This window comes from Mycena indigotica (assembly GCF_014461135.1).
Source record: "Mycena indigotica strain 171206Taipei chromosome Unknown Mind.scaff0005, whole genome shotgun sequence".
Classification (NCBI taxonomy): Eukaryota; Fungi; Basidiomycota; class Agaricomycetes; order Agaricales; family Mycenaceae; genus Mycena; species Mycena indigotica.
Window position 1 is genome coordinate 5,166,696 of NW_023503004.1, and position 20,008 is coordinate 5,186,703.

At 50.8% G+C, this 20,008-nt stretch overlaps 2 protein-coding genes across 2 annotated transcripts; both read right to left on the reverse strand.

The window, feature by feature from the left end:
- Positions 1-331: 331 nt before the first annotated feature.
- On the reverse strand, positions 332-1,118 carry MIND_00649300 (MYND-type domain-containing protein; the record flags this gene model as incomplete). Its single annotated transcript, XM_037363223.1, has 5 exons — positions 332-440; positions 490-684; positions 736-888; positions 937-981; positions 1,030-1,118. The coding sequence occupies 5 exons, from the start codon at positions 1,116-1,118 to the stop codon at positions 332-334; spliced, it is 591 nt and encodes a 196-aa protein (XP_037221144.1).
- A 17,047-nt stretch (positions 1,119-18,165) lies between these two features.
- Positions 18,166-19,893, reverse strand: MIND_00649400 (uncharacterized protein; the record flags this gene model as incomplete). Its single annotated transcript, XM_037363224.1, has 5 exons — positions 18,166-19,196; positions 19,245-19,426; positions 19,469-19,631; positions 19,676-19,792; positions 19,851-19,893. The coding sequence occupies 5 exons, from the start codon at positions 19,891-19,893 to the stop codon at positions 18,166-18,168; spliced, it is 1,536 nt and encodes a 511-aa protein (XP_037221145.1).
- Positions 19,894-20,008: the final 115 nt, after the last annotated feature.

A 20,008-nucleotide genomic window follows, 5' to 3' on the forward strand; every position in this document is an offset into this window, starting at 1 on the left:
GATATCCAAGCAACCTATTGTAGTAAAGTAAATACCTATTAAAAACTCTTTTGCACGAGAAGTGACAAATATAGATCCTTCCAACAGACCTAAAATTGATGAGAAAATGCATCATATGCGGCTATTAACTGGCACATACAAGAAGGTCGGACAATTTCTTCAAAACTGTCCCCTTCAACTCTCGCAACTCTATGATAAGCACTAATATCAATAGTACCTCCACCTGCATCAACAATCATTACACCTCTGCCTTGCTATTGTTTAGCAGGTTAGTCCACCTATCAAACATGATATCAAGGACATACAGTTAAAGGACGAGTTGCTAGGCCGTTCAAGATGCAAAAATGCAAACTTGCTTCTCCTTCAGTGACAAAATGAACCCTATCATGTCCAGCAGGGTTGTCTGGGATGAGTCCTGCAGTAATTGCTGCTTGGCGCATCTGTGCTTGTTGTTTACCTTCCCATCCATTGGGATGGGTAAGTACAAACTCTGCTGTATGTTGCAGCTCAACCCACAAGGCTTCACCCTCATGATATGTGTCAATCAAGTATGATTGAGCACAGCCATAAAGATAGTGCAGAAAGTCTGCGTATACATCAGAGCCATGTGTGTTTTCAGGAAGAGGAGGGAGGATATCGATGCTTGTGGAAACAATATGGTCTGGGCGCATATGTAGTTTGAACCTGTTTGCAGTTGAAATGCAGAGGGAGGATTATATCACAAATTACACTCACCACTCAGCCTTGTGCCAATTCTGTTCCTCCGCCTTTTCTTCAACTTGTTCTTGAACAGCCATAGCCCCACAAGCCATTGGTCGACCACCAGAGTCGTAGTAGACCAGAGAACGGACTTTCGAATCACTGCCAACATGTTCTTGTGGTGGAAATCTGAAACCAAATGTAAACTCTTCACCCACTAATATCTAACGGCCTAACCTGGTTACTGGTAGGATAGTTGGGGGTAGACCGGGTTGAAGAAAGCTAATATCACATTATTAAAAGACTTCAGAGGCTTTATAAGGTACCAACGAGTAGGAGATTCCTGCATATGTTGTTCCAATATCAAAGCCAAGAACAAGTTTCCTGTCTGTGCCAGGGTAGGGCTGACGGGGTGTCATGGTTAGCCAGTAGTTTGTCAACCAGCTTGTTATAACAGCACCGTTTAATATATTCAGACAATGCTCAATGCGGATCAACTGTCTGTAATTAATGATTGACCTGATATATGAAGATTTATATAATCTATAATTGAGCTCTATAATCATCTACCTAGCCAGTTTATTGTGCAACCCGGTGGATAGATCCGACAAATTGAAATACTGATCAGTGTCTCCTTGAACAAGCTGTGAAGTATCAAATACAGTGCTTCCTAATTGGTCTCGATTGTGATGTTTGCTTCCCGCAGGGAACACAGGTCAGCTCAGACTCTACAAATAGATATCAGATGTGCATTTGTTCATTTACCACTCCGTTGACATCAGGAAAACGTCATGGCCCTGGGCATCCTGGTGCCAAGGCACCCAGGCCAGTCCCAGGCATGCCAGGCCGCCAGAATCGGCCTGGCCCCATTAATGACATAGCAAGCTCCAGAATTTATTCTGGCACCAGAAATTCTCCAGAATCTCAACAGGGTTCCTCCAACGCTCTCCATTGCTCTCAAATTTGCCACTTCAAATTATGATAGGAAATAAAATATATTTTATCATTCTACGTGTTACATAATGTAAATACATGGTGGAACCCTCAGACAGGCTTGGGGTGAACAGAGAAGAGCGGGCGCACCACCCAAACCCAACTGCTGCCTGTTCTCCTCGAGAGTTAGAGAGGGGAGGGTGTATTGCGGGCAAACTGCAGGGCGGGTGAGCAGGAGGATGGGGACAGGGACGGATTGGGACCTACGTGCTTGGACACAGCGTCCGGTGTCACAGTTGCGCGCCTCGGATGCCGCGTGCCGCTTCCAGAAGTGCGCGAGGCGCTCGGTCAGCATGAGCGGCGCGCTGTAGTTCCTTGTTAGCTGTCACCCATTAGCGCTGGCATTCAGGGAAGGGGGACACGCTCACGGGGATGATCTTGGGCTACGCAAAGCCCGTTGTGAGCGTTGGCCAAGCCACACGTTGTTGAGCACCGGGGGTGTGTCGTTTGGGGCCCTGTTGCGTAGGGCGCTCGGCGGAGAGAGGCGCGGCGGAGAAGGTGCGGGCAGGCAGCGTCGACAGCTACCAATGGGCGCGGGTCGCCTGGGGTTAGCGAATGCACAACGATTAGGCTTCCTGAATGCAAGGCCTAAGTAGGGAGGAAGAAAAGGACAGAACACGCACCCAACGAGGACCCCAATGGCCAACAGCCTTCCCGACCATCGCAGCAAGCATAACGCCCCTGAGGCGGTTGGTTGCAGGTCGGAGAGAGAGGAGGAGAGAGTTGGGGGATGTGGTGGGAAGGAAGAAAGCAGCGAAAAAATCACGCCATCTGTCAGGCGTTGTCATGGAGGAAAAAGATGATCAGTGATGAAATGATTGATTTGGGACTTGGGAATTTTTCCGAGGCAGATCCTGGCATGATTGACTTATGGCTTATGTCTGTGGCTAGGGAAAAAAATCAGACACATAAGAAGGAGGAAGGGGAGAGAAAAGAGGAAGGGATGAGAGAGTAGTGTACATACCTGCTGTAATCTCCGCGAGAAAACACCCTGTTTTGCGGCCGGGAACGGGCGTCGTTGAGCTCGATGGCGGATGCCCAAATGGGGCGGCCTTCACACGTCCTCACGTCGGCGCTGTTCCGTGGCGTATGCCCTTTCGGGGCGCCGTCTCCGTTTGGGCATACGCCCCAGCCAATCGTTTTTCAAACGTTGGGCCTCGACTTGATGGCCCGTCACCGGTCGGCGCCATTTCCGCGGCCGAAGCACGTGCGGCTCCGATCGTGCTCCCACGCCCGGCAAACGCCCTAGGCAAGCTTCCTCGATGGTTTCCTGACAGATTCAACGCGTTCTGAGGTCAAGAATGGATGAGATTGTGTCTGTACCATGCTTGAGACCAGAACCGAAGTTTGATGGCATCAAATAGCGCGTCAGCATGCTGAAACTCAGTAGTATCAGTACCATGACTTATCATAAATGATCTAGGAATGTCTGTAAGTGCTGACACTTACTGGCTTGCATATGATCAGACTGTAAACAACATATCTGGAAATATTACTCCACCAGTGGAAGGGAAAATAAGAAAGTTATAAACCAGGTATTGAAAAATTAGGGATTCTTGGTGCTGTTAACCTCATTTGGATATTTAATAAATATATAGAGTATACTAGAAGGTTAAGTTTAAACTGGAAATATATGGTGTAAGTTTTGATTGTTGCCAGAGGTGGACAATTATCATTATTCATGATAAAAGTACTTACCCATTTTGTTCAATTCAGCAGGACTGTGACCTGTGACCGCTTGGCCGAAATGTTTAATTTTGTGTGACCTGTTCCCTAATTAGGAAATTTGCTGTCACAGATATGAATTTTCTTTAAATACCTTCAAATTGGGCTGCTTTGGAAGCACAAAAATGGCTGGTCACATGTGACACACTAAAAATTTTGGCCAAAAAATTTGATATGACTGTGATGGGCAGGGTTAAATGAAATAGGTCAGTAGTCAGTACTTAGTATATGGAAGATGAGAAGAGTATAAGATCTTATTTATATATATATATATATACAAGATCAATATAATAAATAACTATGAAGTCTGTTGTGCCAGTTTCTGTTGTGCCAGAAATGCAATTATCACACTTTCCGCAATTCTTACACGTTCTCCTTTTTGAAGTGGAGGGTGTATACACTGACACCATTTCTGACCACCACTTCCTTTACATTCAAGGCGCTTTTCACAATAGGCTTTAGCACACCTCATACATCTTTTTGGAGATTTCTTGTCATCTATAATAACTGGTGGTTGGAAAGTTTTGTCCATATCTGTACATACTACAGTAAGGTTTCTGATGTTCCTTTTCATATAGTTAGAGTAAGCCACAGAGGCATGTATGATGTGTGCGTTTCTGTTAGCAAGGGTCTCAAGTCAGCTTGTGTCTGTCCTACTGAATATACTATATAGTGTTTACCTGGATGCCCAGCTCAGTGTTTATCATTGAAATTGTTCTTTGTGTTACACAAAAGGGACCATCCAAAACCCTAATTTTCAATTTAATATAGACAAAAAGTTGTACAAAATGGCAGTCTTTTGATTGCTCTTTTGTTATAATGAAAAAAGATTCTTTCTCTGGCACTTAAGGATGGATGAAAAGAAAACATTTTAGTGTCTGTTGTTTGTCTGTTTTTTTTTACTCTCTTTCTTCAAGTTTTGGGAGGGAATAAATATCAAAAGGTGAAATTTGTGCACCTGTAAATCCCACTTTACCCTGCTAACTAGGATGGATGATGCATTGCAGCTCCCATCCTAACTAGAATGAAATCACTCTGAGGCCCTATGCTGCAGTAAATAGTGCAATAAAACTGCTATAAAGTTAATAATTTTCCAAACAGATATTTTCTAAGTTATAGAACTGCTTATCAGTGATAATTTGATCTTAAATCATGATCACATCACTGCTTGCCAAAAAAGGCAACTTTGCTCCAAGAAATAATTTCAGATACTATATATCTTAGAACTTATTACCAACATCAGTACCATCACCAATCAGATCAGAACTGCCTAAAATAGAAATTTTAATCGTCTATCTCATACAAACAAAAACTGCTAGTCAATGTCCATACTCACTGTGGCTAAATCATATAATACATCAGCAATGTAAGCATCGTGTGCGTCATCCCCTTCATCATCTGACTCTACATTCCCTTCAGTATATGGGTGTGAAGTAATATCTCCTCGAATGGTCAGCGGCATAACATCGACTGCAAGCAGGTTGTCGTCATCAATGTCCATAGCCTGCCTGAATTTACGAACTGGAACTCCTAACTCCAGTGAACCCATGAAGCCTTCAGTTCCCGCAAGAGCATGGAATCGACGCAGGTGCTCACTGTCGAAAAGATGCCGTTGTGATGCGTATGAACTAAGCTGAACCGCCAACAGTAGGTCGTATGCTGCCTGCTCCGGAGATTTCCCCACAGGGTTTCGCAGGCTCGCTTCCACCTCGCCCAAGAACTTCGACTCCTCATGCATCCATGTTAGTAAGCGACGGATTTCCACATTGAGCCGGAGGATTTCTTCATGGGCACGAACGGTCTTGAAGTAACGATGCATAAGTTCTCGATAGATGGCGCGGGACCACCGCTTATGCTGGATGTTGCATTGGACCTTGAGTCCATCCTGCTCCGCCTCTTGGTATTCGCGCTGGTCCGACCTCCGGCGTTCAGTTATATGCAATTCCACCTCGAGTTCTTGCACCGCCACGCAGAAGCGATAATATGCCTTCAGCATAGCGGGGCCTTGGACGGCGAAAGCTTCTGAACGCCTCTGAGTTGAGTCGCGGCGTGTTCTCCAATCACGGCGACGGGTACTATGGAAACTATGAGTCGATTGCAATACATTATTTAAAAAAATGAAGAACCTTGCTTGCTGCTCGCCTTGTAGTAGCTCTTCTAATCCTTCGAATTCGCCTCCAGCATTGCTGAGGTTGAGAGATTGAGAGCCATCGAGTATGCCGCTGAGAGTGACAATATTTTCTTGGGCCAGCATGTTTGTCGTGTCGAAATCGTCATCGTTTGCAATGTGTTGCAGCGTATGCAATGTATCAAGGGACTCCTGGTCCATTACTACAGATTGTCAACGTCGGGCTCGGGCTGTATCGGGGCGTCGGAACCGACTTCGAAGGGGTCTGGGAGCACGAGAGATGGGTATTCGCCCGGAGAATAGACGATATTAGCCTAGCGACTACATCTTGTAAGTACGGTTTTTATATGCTACGATATTAGGGATGGATCGGATGGGCGCCAGGTCCCAGGGCGGATCGGATGGGCGCTGCGTAGGGCCGCAGGGGTGAAGGGAAGGGGTTGAAGGAATGGGGGATTGTCGAAGGGGCGGCGGTATGCGGGCCCATGCGGGCCCGTGCGGGCCTTATGGCCCGGAAGGCCCGACCCGAACCATGACATCACCCCCCCTCCGTTGTGGGCGGCGCCTCGACGCCCTATGGGTCCGTGTCCCCTGGTCTTGTTTTCAGATCTTCCATCGGCCGTTTATGAGTTCTTCGCGGGGTGCGAACGGGTTAAGAATATAGAAATCCTCGAGTGCCTCTTCTGCGCCTTCCAGTTTGTCCCGCAGTTCCCACGTCCACTCTTCTCGAGGGTAACCTTTCCACTGAATTAGGTACCTCAGGCGATGTCGACCTTGCTTGCGTACGAGGGAAATGGCCTCGACTTCGTAGTGAGGCTCGCCGTCCCGCATCTCTGCCGGGGGTGGCGGGGCGGCCCGTTGGTGATCCGCTACTGGGGCGTTCCACGGTCGTAATAGCGCCGTGTGGAATACGGGGCTCACGCCAAGTTGGGGGTAGGACCAGCTCGTAGGATGTTTTACCAACTTTGCGTTTGACTTCGAACGGCCCGAATCTTTTGTCGTCCAGTTTTTTTGAGGGTCTATCGCTGGTCAAATTCGTCCCCTGAAGGTAAACTTTGTCCCCTTCGGCGTAATTCGGGTCCGGAGAGCGCTTCCGGTCGTAGTACTTCTTCATCGTCTCCTGTGCTTCTTTCATGGCTTCGGCCGCGTCGGCCCGAGCTTCTTTCATCCGTTCGGCAAAAACTGTAGCGGCTTCGGTCGGGACCTCTTGCGGGGCTTGGACCCCTTCCTCGGGTGAAATCCCAACGTGAGGAAGAAGGGCGAGAATCCCGTTGAGGAGTTAACTTTATCGTTGAACGCAAATTCCGCTAGGGAAAGCCAGTCAGACCAGTCACTCTGCTGGAAGTTGCAGAATGTTCGAAGGTATTGCTCGACCTCCATATTCGCACGCTCTGTTTGCCCGTCCGTCTGCGGGTGGTACGCCCGATGAGGATCGAACCTTGATTCCCAGCAATTTGCTCAAGTCGCTCATGAAATGCCCGATGAATTGCTGGCCCCGGTCGCTGGTTACTTCCTCCGGAAATCTGTAATCCTTCCAGACGTGATCACGATATAGCCGAGCGACTCCTTCCCCGGAGATGTTCCCCGTGCACGGGAGTACACGTATCCCTTTACCCAATCTGTCGACGATCACGAGGATTGCGTTGTATCCGGAAGACTTGGGTAGTTGCATGATCAGATCGATTGATATGCGCTGCCATACCCGAGTCGGCACGCTATTCGGGACCAAGGTACCTGCGGGGCGTCTCGGGAATATCTTCGTTCGTTGGCACAACGGGCAGGCCCCGCATCACGCCTGGCAATCGGTCTGAATAGACGGCCACCAGTAGTTGCGGGTCGTCAGTTCGAGGGTTCGATGCCACCCTGGGTGTCCTACGATAGGGATGTCATGGTGTTGGCGTAGCACCCGATGCCTCAGTCCCATGGCTGGGGGCACGTATACGAGTCCGTTCCTAGTCTTGAAGCCGTCATGCTATTCCCAGCCTTCCGGTTCTCCTTCTTCCCAGAGTTTGAGGACCTTTTCCTCTGTGGCCGATTCGGCCCGTCGGATCGAGTCCATCAGCCCGTCGCCCTCCGTATGCTCCAGTGTGAGCATAGCGCGGATCGCGTGTTCCTTGAATAGCCCCGCCCGGTAGTAGGACGATATCCTGGTTATCCTCTTTCCCGTTGTCGTACCCGTTTCGTCGGGATAACGCGTCGGCCCGCCCGTTCGTTTTCCCCAGCTTATGCAGCAAGGAGAAGTGATACTCGCTCAGTTCGGTGACCATCGTGCCTGCCGCCGGTTCAGTTTTTTTAGCAGTCATGAAGTACTCCAGGTTCTTGTGGTCGGTCCAGATTTTGAACGGCTTATCTCCCCCGTTCTGGAGATAGTGTCGCCACTCGGTGAGGGCCCGCATGATAGCGAGCATTTCTTTGTCGTGAATGTCGTAGTTGCGCTCGGTGTCGTTCATGGCCCGGGAGAGGAATGCGATCGGTACCCACTTCCCTTCTTGCTCTTGCGAGAGAACGGCCCCGGTGGCAAAGTGGGAAGAGTCCGCTTCGACCCGCCATGCCCCGTGATCCGTAGGGAAGTGTAGGACGGGTTCGTCAGTGACCCGGTCTATCAAGGTCTGGAAGGCCTCCTCCTCTTCCGGTCCCCATTTCCATGGGCTGTCCTTTCGGGTCAGTCGAGTCAGTGGCTTGGCGTATGCGCCGAAGTCCTTGATGAATCGTCGATAGAAGTTGAGGAACCCCAGGAAGCTTTGAACCTCTCGCAGATTACGAGGTCAGGGCCATTCGCGCACGCCAGCGACCTTGATCGGGTCCATGCGAAGTTGCCCGTTCCCGACGATCACACCGAGGTATTCGACTTCGTTCCGCTCGAAGTCGCACTTGTCCGGTTTCAGGTACAGTTGGTTGTCCTTCAGGATCTGTAGGACCTCTTTCACCGTTGCGCGATGTTCGGAGAGGTCACCAGAGTATATGAGGATGTCGTCCAGGTACACGATCACGCGACCCTGGGAGATCAGGTTGGAAAACAATTCGTTCATCATGGATTGGAACGTGGCCGGGGAATTGGTGAGGCCGAAAAACATCACGAGTGGCTCGAATAGGCCCCGATTGGTAACGAACGCGGCCTTCTCTTCGTCGCCTTCTTTTATGCGGATGTTGTTGTACCCCCAACGTACGTCGAGCTTGGTGAACCACTGGGCGTTACGTAACTTATGCATGATGTCCGATATGAGTGGTATCGGGTATCGGTTTTTGATAGTAATCTCGTTCAGCTTCCGGTAGTCCTGTACGGGCCGTAATTTCCCGTCCTTCTTCTTGACGAAGAAGAATGGGGATGCGTATGGGGATTTCGAGGGCCGAATCCGCCCGGTTGCCAAATGTTCCTTGATGAATGCGTCAAGCTCTTTCTGTTCCTCTCCTGATAGGGGAATGCAGCGCCCTTTGACAGGTTTGGCGTCTGGGTGTAGTTCAATGGCATGGTCCCATTTCCTCCGTTCCGGGAGTTTGTCGAAGTCTTGTTTTTCGAAGACTTCCTTGAACTCCTCAAGGTAGTGCGCGGGTACGCTCTCCTCGATGGTTCGGGGCTTCTCGGCGGTGTAGGCGGCAGCGGCCAGCTTGGTGGCCACGCTCTGCATGGCCCAGATGTGGGCGGGCGCGTTTGATCCTTCATCGTATATCCGGGTGACGAAGAGGCGATCTCCTTTGCCCCCGCTTGCACTCGGGCGGGCATCGGGTGAAGGCGATCACCCCTTCACGCCAGTCGATTACGGGGTTGTGCTTCTTGAGCCAGTGATGCCCGATGATCACGTCACTGTTCCCGGTGTCCGTGATGGCGAACGTGAGAAGTTCGGAGTGGTCCTGAATGGTGACCCGTAAGCGGGTGATGTGGGTGATCGCCCCGTCGGCGTTGATCGTCCCGTCGGCGTTGTACACTGGGACTGGGTGCGGTAGGGCCTCGAGTTCCAGTTGAGAGTCCTCCACCAACCGCTTGTGCATGAACTCGGAGGTGGCTCCACTATCGAGGAGGGCGTCGACCGAGTACCCGCGGAGGTCGTTGACCCCTTGGAGGGTGACGGCCACCCGGGTGGCCGTGGTGCCTTTGCTTTTCCGAAAGGGGGGGGGCATCTTGTAGTTGTCGCAAAGCTTTGGCTACGTCGGGGGCGTACCCTGTTCGTATGAACTCTTCTAGTTCGGGCCCATTCTCGGCTCGTCGGGCCGGATGTATCCACTGTTGTAGTTTCGAACGAGCCTTCTCGGGCTGATCTCGAATTTGCGCGACAAGCCTCTCGGCGCTGGCCGCGGGCCAACTTTTCCAAGCGGGCCTCGGAGTGTCTCGTATGGTTTTATGCGGGTTTTTTCTGCGGGTGGAAACGGTGGGTTGCGGGGTTTGTTGTTCGGGGTTGGTTTCTACGTCTGGTCCCACGTATCTCTGGGTTGGCAACACGGAATATCGATTATGCGGGTTGTAACTAGAGACACTTGTGGTATACGTCGGCGAGGGCGTAGGCTTCACTCGCGACAATCGCCAAAATCCGCTTTATCCGCGTTATCTTTGACAAACTCGGAGAAGATAGCCCGGATCTGGTTTGCCGATGCGGCCCGGTTCGGGCACATCCGACTGATGTGTCCTTCCTGGCCGCAGTTGTAGCAGCGAGTGCTGCGGGCCGTAGCGGGGGCCTGGGCCCGGTCGATCTCCATAGGCGCGGGCCCCGTCGAGGGTCCGGCGACCGTGGTTGCCCCGTTTCCTCGGGGTGCGGCCACAGTTGGTCCAGTGGCGCTGATCGCTGCGTTTCGGGCCCAACCGTTGAATGGATTGCGGTTGCTGAACCCGCTCTTGGCGGGAGCCGGCGTTGTCGGGGGCATTTTGGCCCGCGGGTGGTTAACTTTGTGGCTTTCGTCGAAAATGCGGTAAGTGCACCGTCTTGCTTGATGGCCTCTGCCTTCCAGGCCTCGTAGGTATCGGGGGAGTGTGTCCTTGCGGTAGACTGCGTTCGTAACGCCCCAAAGCATACAGTTCTTGGCAACGCGAATAAGGTTAACGTCGTCGTGGTGCGCGACTTTGTTGAGAGAGTCGAGGACCGTGAAATAACTAGTCGCGTCCATGTCTTTGGTCTGGACGAAGGTTTCCATCTTCTGCTGCGCGATTTCAGCGTGAGCTTCCCCGCGGAAGGCCGCGATGAAGGCTTTTTCGAAGCCTTCGTACGTAGTATAGGCTGCGGCGGTATGGAGCTTCATGGCCTGGGAGACGTTTTCTTTCCACGTGACCGCGTTCCCGCCTTTGATATAGGAGAGTGCGTACGAAATCTTTCGCACCTCGTCGTTGTAAACATTCGGGTTGGCTTCGAAGGCCAACCAACAATCGGCCAGGAAGGCGTCTACTTCGCTGGCGTCGCCCGTAAACTCCTTAGGGGGAGAGACGGTCACTCGTGTATTTCCCCTGTGGGGCCGATGAGCCAAGTCCTCTCTGGCTTGGCGGAGCAGATCGTAGCTCTGCATGACTCCCTACTGTACAGCTGCGTATTCCCCGTTTACTCAGGACAGCTCGGCCTCAAGGACCACTTGTCGATTCGTCAGGGCGGTGTTTTCCGCCTTGAGTTGCTCCATCTCCTGACTCGTTCGGAGCAGATGGGCGAACAGGAACTCCTGTTGTTCGTTATGGCCCAGGGCCATGAATCGGGCACGTTCGTCCCCCTGGCTTGCGGGGGTGCCCATCGTACTGTCGTGCTCGGTAGACATTCGTCGCGCTTCTTGCGTTCGTGGGGGAGGCTAATATTCTGTCAACGTCGGGCTCGGGCCGTATCGGGGCGTCGGGGGAACCGACTTCGAAGGGGTCTGGGAGCACGAGAGATGGGTATTCGCCCGGAGAATAGACGATATTAGCCTAGCGACTACATCTTGTAAGTACGGTTTTTATATGCTACGATATTAGGGATGGATCGGATGGGCGCCAGGTCCCAGGGCGGATCGGATGGGCGCTGCGTAGGGCCGCAGGGGTGAAGGGAAGGGGTTGAAGGAATGGGGGATTGTCGAAGGGGCGGCGGTATGCGGGCCCATGCGGGCCCGGACGGCCCGACCCGAACCGTGACACAGATGAATTTAGCTGGAAAAGAGAGAAATAGAGACAGGCTTACTTTCCATGTCGGCCTCTATTTCTTCTGCGACGGAGATTCGGTACTTCTTGAGGGCGCTGGCATTGAGGGCCTTTTGCTTGAGAGAAGCTGGAGACGAGCTGGATAGCAGCCCAAGGCTCGGCCTCGAGGAGCCAAGGACGAACAAGCGGGAAGAGCGTGCCCCCGACTTGTGCATGGCGACAGCGATGAATGGTGACTTTCGTGACATGTCACGCAGGCCGCATCATCACTTTCCCTCATCTAACTTATTCGTAGCACATTCCACCTCCCATCGCGGCTCTCTGTTCTTATCCACACACACTCTCTGTCGTCCTTATCTGCACCCTGCTGTCCATATATATCCTCACACTCTTCACCTTTCCCTTCCTCCACATGATACTGCCCTGCCATATCGCTCACTTTCTACTTTTTGTACTTAGAATATTTTTAACACTGAGCCTGTGGCCTTGCGTCACAGGCTGTTGTTATGAATGACGTCCGAGCTAACCCTAACCCCAACACCACGTAACGCCCGAAGATCTCAGCAAAATCAGAGTCGCATCCTGTTGGCAGTGAACACTGTTGCATCCTTTTCAATGGCAATTGCTTAAGATGGTGAGGCGTTCTCGTTGACATGCTTTGAATCAGGAAATCATGCTTGAAATTCATCTTTCGATTCGAGTCCTTGGTCGTCGCTCATATGAATGAAATATATGAACGGTCTTTGCTCCTTCAAGTTCAGTATCATCTCAGCATTCTAATATGCCATGAATGCGTGATCACTGTACTACTAGTATAGCACCTCCACAATTCTTGTGCTCATCTCTGCTTTGTGAACAACAGTCCAGCAGTCTGCAAGCATACAGATCACCTTCAATAACGTCTCAAGCGGATGTCCGATGCTTGTGTCGCGTCCGACTGTGGTTTCAAACTGGGTTGAAGATGGAGTCAAATACCAGCCATGGTGCATATAGAGCAATGGCACATTATATGTTTTGAGTGAATGCATAGATACTGGAAGGACAAAACTGACTTCGATGCCAATCTTCTACAATGCATACTAGTAGTACAGTATGAAGTATGTACTGATCCCGAGCCGAGTGAATGCTCTGGCGCTTCAAGTTCTGAACTTCTGAGTCCGACTCAGAGTCTCTGAGCCTCTGAGCATTGAGAGGAGGAGGAGAGTAGACGCGAAATCTGCATCTGCGCGCGCTCACGATAAGATACACAGTTGATACACAGATGCGACAATCTGTGCTCTCTGACGAGCTCAGAGTCTCTGAGCATTGAGAGGAGGAGAAGAGTAGACGCGAAATCTGCATCTGCGCGCGTACGCGATAAGATACATGGCAGATACGACAACTTGAATCTCTGCTCTCTGCCGAATAGTGACAGCGTGACCACCGTGACATCACCGCCTCTCCACACAGCAACGTCTACGTCGGTCGAAGGCAAGACATTGGCTCTCACCCAACACCACCCAACTTTGTGGCTTCCTGAGTGCTGCCAGCCTGAGCTCGTGGGACTTGTGAGTGTCTACTCCTTTACTTACAGCTTTGTACTGACTATCTCAGTGTCGCGTCAGCATGGCGGATGCAGACTTTTGCACCCCTCCCTTCTTCCCCAGTTCTAACTACAACTCGTTTGAAACCCACGAACAATCGGATAAGGTCTTCTTTTGGCTGGTGCCTGGTGTCGGAGGGTTCACACTATTGTAAGTCTAGCCCCGTGCCCAATTTTTCATTCGACTGACAACTAACCTAGAAGTGCAGCGCTGAACGCTCCTGGTGCCAAGCGCGAAAGTATCACTGGACATCTTACGTGGGCCAGCCTCAAATCGCAATGGAACCTCTTATGTGCTCTTGATCATGACGATCTTGAGACTGGTCTTCACATCGACCTCCCTCCCATCCCCAATGGCGCAACACTTCCTTCAGCCGTTCCAGTCACTACCAGAGATCGCGCAGCAACCGGCAAACGCTTGAATTCGGCCCTCATATCCTCCAAAAGGACCACGAGGAAGCTCAGCGAAAGCGATATTCCTCCCGGCTCGCGCTACCTTTTGTCGGCAACACAGGTGGTCAATACAACAAACAACATCTCTATCACTCACCCGCCTACTCGTATATAACAATCCCGCGGTATCCACCGTCCACCGTCCCCGTTTTGGCGGCAGCACCAATGACTCAATCTCGACTGTCGCCACACGAACGGCATGGACGCAAAGCTATCAATACTGCCTTTTCCATTGCTGAGGCCGAATCTGAGGCTGTGACAGAGTCGACGGCGACAGAGTCAAGCCTTTCAGCCAGCTCTGGGCCATGCACGACTTTGACTGGACATCGCGAAACGATTTTTGCCTTCAACTCATCAACCGGCCATGTTTACCGAGACCAGTGAGTTTTTCCGACATTGTATCACTCCCACTAACTAGTATTCGAAGTTTTATGGCCGTCAATGATCTTCAGCATGGGAGGCTCGAGTTACATACACGCAGCACCCTTCAGGACCAAATGCGCCGTTTTGCAGACGCCCTCCTCTAGTTAGTTTACCCAATCCAATGCTAGACAGCTAAAAATGCTATGAAATTTCAGACTTGCACCCTTGGGCCAATGCCGCCCAACGGCAACATCGGAGAATGCCCACCAAATGCCCGAACGACCCTGAATCCCTGAAACACGGCAATCCTTTCGGCCAAAGCCTGGCGTCACATTCTTCACAAACTCTTCACGAATCCTTCACGAAATCGTCACAGCCTCTCACGCACACCTCCTTTCTTTCCTTATGTCTTCTTCCCCCCCTCCAGACGACAATCCCGTGCCCCGACGACGGAAACAAAGAGTAGGTCGACGAGGAATCACCTGTTGCTCGCGTAAAGAGCACTCATGCAAGCCGTCACCCCCTTCGTCCAATCATTCCTTCTCGCCAGCGGGGTCGTTCCAGTCACGTCAAGAAAGGCGCCAATTACCGCGCGAATGTACGGGCCCGGAAACTCGTCAAGGAGAACCGAGGGATGCAGCTCGCTGACGCCATCGAGACACTACCTATTGCTGATTCTATGCAAAAGATGCTGGCAATTGCTTACCAGGCTAATGCAAAAGATGTCAGGGCCCTTGTATTTGCTGATTTTCTCAATGGAACTGATGCATATGACTAATGTTTTGACATATTATGTCAGATAAATCACCTTTTCTTCAGGCCGATGACTCGGTATGTAATATTGGAGACTTGATAGGACAGAAACAAGGAAATAAATAATGGCTTAGGTAAGATTGATCTAACAGAATTCAGCTATCAAAAGCAGTGATGGCAATCAAAAATCGTTCCACATTAGTCACAATACCTTATTACCATCAATCCCATCAATGATATCATCCCCCAGGTGCTAAAAACACAGTAATACTTCTTTAAATAATATATCCTAGGCCCTTGCCGTCATCTTTTGCATTAGCCTGGTAGGCAGTGGCCATCATCTTTCGCATAGATGGAGCTATATGAGCTGATCGAGAATCTTCTTGCGCCGATACGACTCGCTGTACCGGAGCTTGCTGCTGCCCATGGGGTCGCTGAAAAGGAAGTCTTACGTCAGATTACCAACTCATCTCAACGGCTCAACAAGAAACCCCGCGCTGTCAACAAGTACAACGCCAAAATAAAGCACCTGATGAATGAGCTCAACGCTGGTACTTATGTCTTGACAACTCGTTAGAAAAGAGCACTGATCAATTCTAGATCGTCCCGCCGGCGACAAGTACTTGTTGAAGGACGTCCAAGCCATGATTGCGGAGGATCCAAGCCTGCTCAAAGACGTCACAGAAGAGGAAATCGACAACATGGTTGAAGCTATCAAGGACGCAGCGCGAGGTTCAACGGGTTGGGGTTCGGAAAGACAACAAGTCAGCCGCAGCCGATGGGGTCTCCACGATCAAATTCACATCAGAGGAGGTAGAAATGGTCTTCATTGCAGTCTGTTTTGTGGCTGACACTATCCTTGCACAGATGGTCGAGCTCGAAAGGCGCACAGGCATACTTGGTGTCTCGTTTTTCAGTCGGGGACATCTCAACGACACAATGGTCCCAGTCATGATCGAGACCGGAGGTGCCTCACGCTTTTTCAACGATATCCTCAAGAGGGACCCTGCACAAATCCCTGGATTGCTGGAGTTATGGGCTGTTGCACGCGCTAAAGGTTTGTCGTCGACAACAGTGTGTGATTGTGTATCTGACAACAACTATATAGGAAAGCTAGGAGCGCCGAGTGTCCCCGAGATGCGGGTGGAGGCCGCAGCTATAATTCAGCGGGGATTAGGTTGGTGTTTTCATTACTTGCTTCCCAGTTTACTCATTCCATTACCAGAGGACATCGTAGGAAAGACGATCCGAATGAACTTCGAGACCTTCGGCGAGAAGATTGTTGCCGCCCACAGCGTCACTATTCGTTGGCCCGAAGATGTCCCCTTCAAAAGAATGTCTCTCCAGAACAACACGGACACACGCACCATAATATTAAAGCTCCGCACGAGTGTCAACACTCGCGGATGTTTGCACAGGTACCTGCAGGAAAACATCCGCAGGTTTGACATCCGCGGATACAGGTATCCGTTTCCCACGGATGCCAAGAGTACAGGTATGACTCTTGAAGATCTCAATTTTCATTATCTTCCATATATTCCAGTCACTACAGTCTTCTTATGCCCTGTGGTGTCCATATCAGTATATTACTAGATACTATATCCTATATAAGCTCTTAATATTGTCAATATACCTCAGTATCCTAATATTTTATTCAAAATACCCGTGGATAACCCGTGCAGGTACCCGTATCCGTGAGTACAGGTACCCGTTTCCCACGGATGCTGCAAATGCAGGTATTGGTTTTGAAGCCTAAATTACCTGCAGGTAGAGTACAGGTACTTATCCGTGACACTCGTGAGAAGCCTTACACCATATACTCTGCTCTCCAAGACAAGTCATGTGTATGGGAGTGACTGGACGACGATGGGGTCAAGAAAGAGCTGAAGCGGTTGAAACAGCTTCAACAGCAAGGCGCTCTCCCAGCGGCAAAGACGCGCAAGGTGAGGAATGACAAGGGAACAACTCGGGGGTCGAAGAAGAGGAAGCGAGTGGAGAGCGATGATGAGTTGACGGACAACGACAAGCAACACTCACCAGACGATGCAAACACGACGCCGGAACCAACGAGTACCATCGAGCGCAAGCGCCAGATGCTCACGGCGCTTTCGCGGGCAGCTGCAGCACGTAAATCCGCGAAATCGTCTGCTAAACCCCGACCACGAAAGAAAACCAAGAGCTTGAAGCGGAAAGTGGATGAGCACGAGGAGGGCAGCAGGCCAAAGAAGAAGAAGCGGGTCGAGGAGAAAGAAAATGACCACGTGGATGATGGAGGCCGGGCACTACGCCGACTGAAGCGTCGTATGGATGGAGCAAGTGGCGAAGGTGGAAGTCAGGTGAAACCAAGACCAAAACCGCGACCTGCATTTGGAAAAGCCAACGTCAATGAGGCATCCAGTGCACGGGCCTTTGCGAAAGGCAAAAAGGGGAAGGGGCCGCCTGGTGTTCGAGAGCTATAAACTTTTTTCTTTCATTCTCTTCTCCCTTGTGTTCTCCTTGATACCTACCATCTATGAGTGCTACTGTAGTTGATTGTCGCGTTTTAATGGTCATCTTTTAATTGCCTGCTTTCTTAAGATGGTCCTGTGTGCTTACTAGTGAATGTATGACATAGAGTAAATCAATCTTACCTAATGAGGTAACCGACCGAGTAGCAAAGTTGCCTTTTATGGCTGTTAGTGGTGTGGTCATAACTTATAGTAGCTTTGGAACTTTTGAAATATTATGTCAGCAGTACTTACTGGCTGTATAGCAGCTGTATTGCAGTATTCGACACATTTCTATTTTAGGCAGTTCTGATCTGATTGGTGATGGTACTGATGTTGGTAATAAGTTCTAAGATATATAGTATCTGAATTATTTCTTAGAGCAAAGTTGCCTTTTTTGGCAAGCAGTGATGTGATCATGATTTAAGATCAAATTATCACTGATAAGCAGTTCTATAACTTAGAAAATATCTGTTTGGAAAATTATTAACTTTATAGCAGTTTTATTGCACTATTTACTGCAGCATAGGGCCTCAGAGTGATTTCATTCTAGTTAGGATGGGAGCTGCAATGCATCATCCATCCTAGTTAGCAGGGTAAAGTGGGATTTACAGGTGAATTTGTGTTCATGTTTCTATGAAGTTTTGAATTCACTCCGAGTCAAAGCAGCTACTTTACCAGTGGTATAATACACGCTCAGCCCAGTCACTAAACATCAAGTACCTCCAATGTACCACAACTCATTGAATTTGCTGGTGAACTCAAAAATATCTACCATATTTCAAATGCATCATTCTACATCATTCTTTGCAAATTAATCAAGTCAATAGTTTCAAGAAAAAACCTAAATGCTACGACATCAAGAATATGAAAAAATAGTGTACAAGGGAAGAGAACTGTCTCAAGGTTCGTACACAGGGAGTGTTACCTCAGACGCGACGCTCATCAACCCCGCCTTCCCGCCGCTCCGCCCCGGAGTGTTGCGCACCGTGCCAAACGCCAACATTGCGTCTTTCTCGCGGTAGGCTGGCGCGGCGCTGAACGGCCGACCCGGAGATCCGCTCGACGACTCCGCATCTTCGGCTTGCTGTTCCGCTGCTTCCTCGCGTGCGCGTTCAAGTGCGGCCAGGGCAGCCTTCTCGGAAAGTGCCGGGGCCAGTGTGCTCGAGTTATTGGGATTTCTGCTGCTTGACGCGGAGCTGGGGAGCGGCATGACAGTGTCCTGTCGTTCCTCTTCCTCGAGCTCCTCGTCGGTCGTATTGGCCATGGCGGAAAAGGGATGTATGCCCACTAAAGACGGCACGACTGCGCTTGTGGGCGAGCCGCTCCAGCCGTACCCGCGCCCCATCTCGACGGTGGAGCTGAATGACACATGGCTGGAGTCAGAGAAGCGTTTGACAGTAGTCCATGGCGACCCGGGCGTCACTGGTGGCGGCGGACTCGTTGGCGGTAATGGCGATAGCGGAAGCAAGAGGTGATTTGGAGAAAGGGGGGCAGACGATATAGGCGAAGAAGTAGGAGAAGCATGTGATCCGCGAATGTGTGCTGGAGATAGAGGTGAAGGAGACCGTGTTTGGATCGGATGTCGTTCTTCTTGCATGGAAACATTGGGATACGCATACTGCGCTGGTGGCTGTGGATAGCTCTGGATCGCCACTGGTGGGGGCTGAACGACTACAGTTGGGGGCTCCGGCACACGCGCTCCTCTCCGCATGGCACTCTGAGGTTTTTCCAGCGCGTACTTTTTCTCCCATGCTCGTTTTCTCGCTGCGCGCGAGTGACGGCGGTACCAAAAGAGAGAGACCCCGCCTCCGAGCAGGAGAACGAGTGCGACGCAGGCGACAGCGACAAGCATGGCGCGATGTGATTGGACGGCAGAGTTGGGCGGCGGGACGGAGAAGGGGAGGGAAGGCGTCGGCGTAGGTGGCGAAACTGAAAGGGAAGTCAGCCAGGCAATGAGAGGTTCGCAAGGAATACAACATGATGGTCCCTCATCCGCACGCACTACAGCCCATTCATGATGTCTGTTAAGATTCATTCTGGAACGTCTTGAAAAGGACGATGCGGGTAAAGACCGAGAGTGCATGACGAAAGGAAGGGAGGGAGGTGGAAGTGCAGAGGAGAGAAGCGAACGACGGCGCGCACCGCATCTACGGCCAGCGCTAGCAAATCCCAAGCCCGTCGACAAGTGACCGACCATCCACTAATGCTTGACCGGGATACCACTGCCGCCGTCCATCTTGATGCTTATCTGCCATCCCAGGCAGTTGTGTGGGGCGTAGGATAGCGATAGACGTTGACGTCGACGTGGACTAAGACGTTGGTGATAGATGTGACCATGTGTTGGTGCCACTATGCCAGCTATTGCTGGATTCTGTTGAGAAGTGGTCGAGCCAATGACGCGGAATTACACGAAGAAGTCGGGCGCTGGTTCTGTCCGCTGCCAGCCGCATGAGTCCCCGTCGAGTCGTCTGAAGTCGGAAGATTGGCGGATGAGTCTGGGTGGCAGTGGGCGGCGAATGTGGAAGCTGTGAGCAACATCGGAGAGGTCAGTTTACTGATTGATCGTGGATCACTCACGCTCACGTGCAACCCGTGACTTGATCAGGAGGACTTTGAAGCTCGTCATTGGGACGATGGCTGGAGTACTAAGGAGCTATATATCTCCTCGAGGTTCTCTTCATACTCTGTCAGTCAAGTCTTGTTATACACCGGCCCAGTCACAAAGCGAATTCTTTCGGCCG